Raw genomic sequence first — 9,198 nt, 5'->3', positions numbered from 1 at the left:
CAAACTAATAGAAGAAAAAGTGGGGGTAGCATCTCGAACACATGGGCACTGGAGAAAACTTCCTGAACAAAATACCAATGGCTCATGCTCTAAGATCAAGAATTGACAAATGGGATCTCATAAAACTGCAAAGCTTCGGTAAGGCAAAGGACACTGTTGTTAGGACAAAATGGCAACCAACAGATTGGGAAAAGATCTTTACCAATCCTACATCTGATAGAGTGCTAATATCCAATATATACAAAGATCTCAAGAAGTTAGACTCCAAATAACTCAATAACTATATTTTAAAATGGGGTACAGAGCTAAACAAAGAATTCTTAGCTGAGGAATATCGAATGGCTGAAAAGTACCTAAAGAAATGTACAACATCCTTAGTCATCAGGAAAATGCAAATCAAAAAAACCCTGAGATTCCACCGCACATCAGTCAGAATGGTTAAGGTCAACAACACAGCTGACAACAGATGCTGGTGAGGATATGGAGAAAGAGTAACACTTCCCTATTTTTGGTGGGATTGTAAGCTGGTACAACCACTCTGGAAATCATTCTGGTGTTTCCTCAGAAATTTTGGATATATTATGACCTCAGAAATCAGCTATGCCACTTCTGGGCATATACCCAAATGATGCTCCAATACATAACATGGACACATGATACGCTATGCTCATAGAAGCCTTATTTATAATAACCAGAAGCTGGAAGGAACCCAGATTCACTCCCACTGAGGAGTGGATATAGAAAATATGGTACATCTACATAAGGGAATACTACTCAGCTATTCATAAAACAATGATTTCATGAAATTCATAGGCAAATGGATGAAACTAGAAAATATCATGCTATGTAAGGTAACCCAATCACAAAAATACACACATTGTATGCACTCACTGATAAGTGGATATTAGCCCAACAGCTCAAATTACCCAAGATACAATACACAGACCATATGTAGCATAAGAAGAAGGACAAAATGCAGATGTTTCAGTATTTCTTACAATGGGGAACATAAATATTCAGGTGATATGGAGAGAAAGGTTGTAGCAGAGACTGAAGTAATGGTCATTCAGCACCTGCCCCACTTGGGGATCCAGCGCTTATATATATATCCTCCAAACACAGGCAATATTGCTGATCCCAGAAAGTGTGTGCTGACAAGAACCTGATATAGCTATCTCCTGAGAGCCTCAGCCAGTGTGTGACAAGTACAGAGATGAATGCTATCATCAAACCATTTAACTGAGAATGGGGTCCCCATTGGAGAAGTTAGAGAAAGGTTTGAAGGAACTTGCAACCTCATAAAAAGAACAATATCAACCAACCAGAGCTCCCAGAGACAAAACCACTACCCAAGAGTACACATGGACACACTCATGACTCCAGCTACATATGTAGCAGAGGATGGCCTTGTTGGGTACCAAGGGGAGGGGACATTCTTGGTTCTGCCAAAGCTGGATCCCCCAGTGTTGTTGAATATCAGGGTGGGGAGGCAGGTAGTAGGGAAGGTTAGGGAGGGGGAACACTCTTACAGAAATAAGGGAATGTGGATGGGATAAGGGGCTTATGGATGGGAAACCAGGTAAGGGAATAACATTTGAAATGTAAATAAAAATATCCAATAGAAATATAGTGCTGACTCTAACTTAGGTTCTTCACAAAAGAATTCTTTCAAGAAAGACTGGGACAAAGTTCTCTTTATTCCCAAACAGTAATCTAAAGAGTCTTTTGGTCTTCACCCAAACTGTCTTTCCTTTACCCCCAGTCTCTCTCTCTGTTCATCCCTCCTTTTCTCTTTGTGTGTGTGTGTGTGTGTGTGTGTGTGTGTGTGTGTGTGTGTGTGTGTGTGTCTGTGTGTGTGTGTGTCTGTGTCTGTGTGTGTTTGTTCATGTATGCTTGTGTTTGGGTGTGTGTAATTCAGATAGACAGACCAAAAATTAGAAATTGTACTTGCATAATGTTTTCTTGAGGGCAGGAAGCTTGGCCAAAGCTAAAATCTATTTTTCAGGAGACCATCCATCCAAATTGTTTCCTTTTCCCACCCAAGAGGGAACAGAGATAAGGAATCACACAGTTTTGATATTCCAGTTACAGTCTTAGTTCATAGAGAAGCATGCAAAGGGTAGCATGAATCATGACCTGACATTTTCTTTTTGCATATTTTAAAATAGAAGGCTTGTGTTCTCATACTCCACATGTGTATAAATGAGCTCCACAAGGAAGTGTCTGGATAAATTGTATTTAAAATGAATTAGGTCAGGTTATTATTTCCTAAAAGTAGATAAGAACCATAGATTTTTAAACATTGTTCAGACTATAGCTTACAACAATGTAAAATCTTTAGAAATTTTTCATATAAAACAAAGATGTCAGGTGGACTTACCAATGTAAAAATGAGAGAAAAACGTGAGAAACTCAACATTATATATCATTTGGGTGGTAAAAATGAAGTTAATTTATCATCTATCATAATTTTCCAAATTTTTCTGTTGCTGTGACAAACACCATCACCAAATGCAACTTGAAAGAGATTAAGGCTTATTCCCAGGCCATGGTCATCCTTGAAGGAATTAAGACCAAGGGCTCAAGATCTGAAACAGACATCATGGAGGAACACGTCTTCCTGTTTGACTCACTCATTTCTCTCAGAGAGATTTTTCCTGCCTAAAGTTGATACTGTACATGTTAGACTGTGTCCTCCTACATCAACTGGCCAAAAAAAAGTCACAGTCACAACCTTGGATCAATATGATTCAGGCAATTTTCAATTGAGATTCCCTTTTCTAGGGTGTGTCAAGTTGGCAATAAAATCTAACTAGGGCATCTGATATGTGCTAAGGAAATCTATTCTCTCTTAAGACTATCCAAACTGCCTGAATCTGATTGACTCGTTGACAGAACAGGAAAACTAGACCCTCAATGGAGGGCTATTTTTTCTCACACTTTCCCCAAATATCTAATTTTCCTTTCCTCATGTCTTCTATTAGGAGAATAACTCTGGAAGGCAAACATAAATTTGTTATTTGTTTTACAACTGTTTTATTTAACTATGATAATTATATGTAGGCATATATCCCATTTCCATGAACACAGAATTTTAACAGTTTGATGTATCAGGTTGAAACAAATAGTTTCTTTCTGCATAGAAATTCAGAGTAGAGTGCACAGAACATTTCCAGTGTATTGGCCATCACACTGAATCTCACAGTCATGAGTACCTATTTGAAAGTTGTTGTGGCAAGTGAAGCAAAAACTAAAACTTTGAGTAGCTGAATGCAGTGATCAAACACAGAGAGATATACTGATTATCAGTTGTTTGGTTTTGGGGTGTTGTTGTGGTTTTTGTTGTTATTAAAAGGAGAACAACATATTTTAGTTTGGTATTCTAAAAGGGGAGAGCAGAGTTGCTTTTATACTAGGAGTACCAAGCCTTATATAGAGTTTCAAAAGTCTCCAGTATTCAAGATATACCTTAACATACCCCCCCCAAAGAAAAACATACCTGAAGGCAATTTTCCTTCTGGCCAGTAGATTTCACTGCAGGATCCGGAAAAGACCTGGAAGCACCAAGGAGAAGATTAACTCTGACTCAGTATTCCTTGAATTTAAGTTTTCCCTAATGGGAAGCTTTACAGATGATCATTTGAGCATGATTAAGTTAGTGAAAATCTGTGCTCCCCTCTGGCTACTTGCTCAGTCCATTTCCTGGTATCCCACATGCTGCTCATCCTATCCTAGGCTACAATATAAACCTGCCTTCCTGAATGGGTCCTGAGCGTGCTGTCCTCTCCCCTGCTGATTTCTCTTCTGAAGATCAATCTCACTGCAATGGAAAAGCACATCTTGCTGCTCCTGCTGGGCCTGTCATTGCTAGTGAGCTCCCTACAAGGTAAGATCCTAGCAGATGGTAGTGCTTGGCACAGGTGGGCAGACACACTGATACTGCAGATTAGGGGACATTGGGGATGTGAGGAGTAGGAAATAGGATAACATTAGAACTGACCCTGTTTCATTCTGATATCCATATCCACTTCCTCCCATTACTCCTGATGTGCATACTCAAAGATACTTTCCTGTCCTTCTCTTTGTACTTTCTCCTGCTCCATGTTACCCTCATTCTCTCCTCCTCCTCTTCACCTCCCTTCATGTCTGATCTCTGGAGTGCTTAAGCATCTTCAGTTCCTCAAATTCACATGCAAATTGGCTTAAATTTGGATTGGAAATGGGAAAGGAAAATCATTACTGGGGGTGAAAACAATGAAAAAATTGATTTGTACAATCAATGTGATAGAATACTCCCTTTAGAAATGGATTCCCATGAGGATTTCCTGTAGTACAGATGCTTCCTTCTGCTGCTTGTGCCAATGAATACAATCCTGTCTGGTAATGTCAGACTCTTGTCCCTTTCTGCTATCTCTCTCTTTTGATTATGCCTCAGAATCATAATGATGTGTAATACATTTGGTACCCACATCAGAACTTTTATTTTCATTCTAATAACTTGGTGTATTCTCGTTATATGAAGTTGTGGGACCTTCCATCTCTTTTCCAACGTTTTCTTTTTAAAGTCCTGTAGTCATGAACCTTCATGAATGTGTTAGCTCAGCATACAGCCAGCTCTTTTACTAGCTATTGCTTATTTATTTACCAGAGCCACAAGCTCAGCAGCCATTGGTGCTTGAGTTTGGACCCTGAATAAGACCCTTACACTGGATTTGTCTTTTCAGCTTTGACATGTATCACGTGTGAAAGGTTCAATTCTCGGGGGATTTGTGAGAGAGGAGAAGGTTGCTGTCAGGCTCAACCTGGTGAGAAATGTGCCTCACTTATAACCTATAAAGGTATGTAAGGTCTGGAGAGCTCTGAAAGTAATCTCGCTTGCCCTACAGTGATGAACCCATCTCCAGGATGCTGAGGGCAAATGCAGAAATTGAAGGAAGATGTCTATACCTGTAAGAGTAGGAGAGAAAGGCCCTTGTGCTTCTGGTAATGGCTACCACTGACTGGTAGTCTGACCAACAAAAAAATGATGAAAAAAAAAACTGTTTTGAAAGATGTCTGAGTGAAAGATGTCTGAGGGAAATTCAGGGTGAATATAGTCTAGTATCATAGGAATGGGATTCTAAAATTCCATTCAGCACTTTTGGAAATGAAGTCCTACCTGTGGTTTAGGTTAACAGTTGAAGGATAGTGTCCCAGTGAGCCCACTTCAGTTATGATTATATTTCTGGTTTACTTTCCATCTGACTCTTTACTAACTCACCAACTCTTTTCACAGACATTTACATTTTGCCTCTTGACTTTCTTCTTCTACAGATGGAAAAGTTCAGTATGGAAGCCAGAAATGTGCTGATGTTTGTTTCAGTGGGACTGTTGAGAATGGAGGCCTGACAGTAAGAATGAACTGTTGCTCACACAGGTCTTTCTGCAATAAAGCACATACCTGATACTTAATTGTACTGTTGGATTTTAGGTGAGTCCCTACTCCTTCCCTGTGTTCTTGTAATCTCATAACCCTGGACAGTCAGTTGCCAGCACGTGTATCCACTTAGCATGAGCTGTTGATATTTTAACAGTTCAACAGGCTAGAGAGATGTTCCCTGCTTCCCACTAGCCCTGGCACCCCCTCATTGTTACATCATGGTTTCCTTCATTTTTCCCCTATGTCCCTCCAACACAATAGCTATATGGCACAAGTTGCTTCTTCTACTCTTTCTACACTGATTCAACAAACACATTCTGTCTGTTGAACACAGAACTGGGCACTGAGCACTAATTTTTGAAAAGTATTGAATATGACAGTCCAGTCCTGACACCTGCCCTCTATGAAGATTTTGTTTCTGTCATACACATAGGAGTATATATTAGGAAGTGTTTCACTTCTGTGACCTTACCAAAATAAGTTTGAGAGAAAGGATTTATTAAGCTCATGATTTGAGATAGTTTCTACGTTATAATGTTAGGCTGTATTGGAACAGAGATATTCAACTCTTGGCCTTCAGGAAGCAGAGTACAATAGGTAGGAACTAGGAGAAGATTTAACCACTATGGGTTTACCATGTATCTTATTTCCACCAAGCAAGATATAGATCTATAAATAATCTATTCAAATTTCAAATGCATTATTATATTACATTAACAGGTTAGGTCAGAGATATCTACTGCATCTCTGGAAATAGTCTCATAGGCACAGACAGATTTGAATGTGATGGATCAGACATTCTCAGTTCCATGTAGTGACTAGAATCAGATATCACAGGCTGAGAGTACTCCTTTTACAGTGTTCATTTCCACAGTGTGGTCACATGCACATGTGCTTCTTGATCCTTTAGGAAATTTCTACTTTTTAGCTTTATTCCTAGTAATTGCATAGATTTTGAAGTTGGTTCTACTTCAAATTTTTTACTTTTATATTTGTGCCAGTATGTTTAAATTTTTGCACAACCTAAAAGTGCAGAAAATACTATAGACAAATGAAATTCCCATGCCACTCTGCAATGACATAGCTTTGTAGGATGTCATACAGGTGAAGGCAGGTACAAGATATAATGAGGCCTGTCATTGGACTGAAAGGAAAGATGGATGGGAGAAAAGTTTTAGAGAGTGGGGAGACTGGAGGAGAAGCATCAGAGAGAACATGGAGGCTGATGTTGAGATTCCTCTCTGCACATTTACAGGGTGTTATAAATATTCTTAAGGGATGGATTTGTACAGGACTTTGTATGTCTAGGTGGGCAATTATATCTTATCAATTTCATCAGGGGTTATGTGTTGTATGTTCTTTCATATGGCGATTTAAGTTCAAGAGAGTCTGTGGTGACTGGTGACACTAGGCCGCCATGGAATTGGGATCTATATTTTGGACATGATGGCAACCTGCCTTGGGAACTAGATGGGTAAGGAGATTGTTGCCAGGCTCAGAGAGAAGCCATCAGCAGTGTGATAGGAGATAGAGCAAAGCAGGTGAGAGGCTTTGCTGACTGAGATGAAGATTCTCCCAGATATTTTAGGGCACTGGGGTTCAGGACCTAGTGAGGGGTAAAAGTCAGCATCATTTTTTATAATTTTACAGTAACATAGCTTGCTTATACTATGTATATATTGTATATATTTGCAAACTTCTAAATTTTTGAATAGACCATTATACATGTTTTTATATATTGAAATTTTAAAGTCATATATTTACAAATATCAACTAATTATAACTTCTTTCTTTCAGTGCTCATTATTGAGTCTTGACCCGGGAGCATGCCAGAAAGAACTGTCTACTGACCATGTTTGGAGTCATCACCATGCATTCTACATTATGTTTTCTGACTAAATGTATATCATATGTTCTGGGGTGCTCTGTAATATATTGTAGGCCTTATAAATTTTAATTTGATCTATACGCTGTTTAAATTATGTTTTTTAAACTTAATTTATTTATTTACATTCAAACTGCTAACATTACTTCTTGTCCCCCCTCCCAGGATACTTTACCCTATCTACCTTCATGTACTTCAGAGAAGGTGTTCCCCAATCCCTGGCATCCCTTTCTCTGGGACATCAAGTCTCTACATTATTAGTTGAATTCTCTTCCACTGAGGCCAGGCAAGGCAGTAGGTCCTCTGCTACATATGTTCCAGGGGCCTCAGAGTAGCCCATGTATGGTCTTTGGTTGGTGGTATAGACTCTAGGATTATCCTGGAGTCCAGGTTAGTTGACATTGTTGGTCTTCCTATTGGAGGTGCCACCCGTATAGCCCCTACAATCCTTCCCCTAATTCTTCCATGGAGATTCCTGACCTCAGATCATTGGTTGGCTGTAAGTTTCTGCATCTGTCTTAGTTAGGTCGATGTACAACCTATCAGAGGCTCCCAAATTACATGTTAGACCAGGCACTGACTGGCCATTCCTTCATTCTTGGCTCCATTTTTGTCCCTGCATTTCTCGTTGATAGGAACAATTCTAGGTCAAATATTTTGAAGGTGGGTTGGTGTCCCCATCTCTCTACTTGGGGCCCCATCTAACTACTGAAGGTGGAGTCTTCAGGTTCCATCTCCCAAATGTTGGACATTTCACCTAAGGTAACCCACATGAGTCCTGGGTGGTTTTCAAATCCCAGGTCTCTGGGACATTGTACAGTTTCTTCCCACTCCCCATCCCTACCCATGCTAGCTACATATTTCTGTTCATTCTCCTGGCTCTTTGGTCTTCTTTTCTTTCTCCCTGATACATGATCCTGTGCATTTTCCCCTCCCCCTTCCACTTAGGTAGTTACATTCATATGCTCCCATGAGTATTTTGTTCCCCTTTCCAAGTGAGATTGAAACATCCTCACTTGTATCTTCCTTCCTTGTTAAACTTCTTTCAATCTCTGAGTTGTATAATGAGTATTCTTCAATTTTTGTCTAATATCCACTTGTCAGTGTGTACATACTATGCATATCCTTTTGGACTGGGATCGCTCATTCAGGATGATATTTTCTAGATTCATCTCTTTGCCTGAAAAATTAATGATGTCCTCATTTTTAATAGCTGAATAGTATTCCATAGTGTAAATGAACCACATTTTCTGTATCCAATCTTTGGTTGGGATTCAACCGGGTTGATTCCAGTTTCTGGCTATTATGAATAAGGCTGTAATGAACATAGTAGAACACATGTTTTTGTGGTATGGTGGAGCATTGTTTGGGTATATGCCAAGAAGTCGTATAGCTGGGTCTTCAGATGGTACTATTTCCAATTTTCTCAGGAACAACCAGATTAATTTTCAGAGTAATTGTACCAGTTCCCAATTCCACCAGCAGTGGAGGAGTATTCCTTTCTCCGTATCCTCACCAGTATTTGCTGTCACCTGAGTTTTTTTATCTTACTGATTCTAATTGGTGTAAAATGGGATTTCAGTGTTTCTTTGATTTGCAGTTCCCTTATGACCTAGGATGATGGTAAACATTTATTTAAGTGCTTCTCAGCTATTTGAGATTCCTCTGTTGAGAATTCAACTTAAAATTTTTCACATTTATTTAGTATGTGAATGGGTGTGAGGCTGTGTGTCCGTGTTCATATTATTCACATGCAGTGACAAGTGTATAGATGTTATAAACAATGTTTGAGATTCATGATCTCTTTATACCACATTGGATCTGAAACTTGAACTCTGTAGTCTGGCTTGGCATTCAGGCCCTTATACCTTGAGTCATCTAAGCTTTCAAATTT

At 39.3% G+C, this 9,198-nt stretch overlaps 1 protein-coding gene across 1 annotated transcript; it reads left to right on the top strand.

The window, feature by feature from the left end:
* Nucleotides 1-3,825: 3,825 nt before the first annotated feature.
* On the top strand, nucleotides 3,826-5,444 carry LOC116907390 (secreted seminal-vesicle Ly-6 protein 1-like). Its single transcript, XM_032910343.1, has 3 exons — nucleotides 3,826-3,886; nucleotides 4,725-4,838; nucleotides 5,314-5,444. Exons 1-3 carry the CDS (start codon nucleotides 3,826-3,828, stop codon nucleotides 5,442-5,444), a joined length of 306 nt encoding a protein of 101 aa, XP_032766234.1.
* Nucleotides 5,445-9,198: the final 3,754 nt, after the last annotated feature.

This window comes from Rattus rattus, chromosome 8 (assembly GCF_011064425.1).
Source record: "Rattus rattus isolate New Zealand chromosome 8, Rrattus_CSIRO_v1, whole genome shotgun sequence".
Lineage (NCBI taxonomy): Eukaryota > Metazoa > Chordata > Mammalia > Rodentia > Muridae > Rattus > Rattus rattus.
The sequence above is the reverse complement of the archived record's forward strand: the minus strand, read 5'-3'. Positions and strand labels throughout refer to the sequence as shown.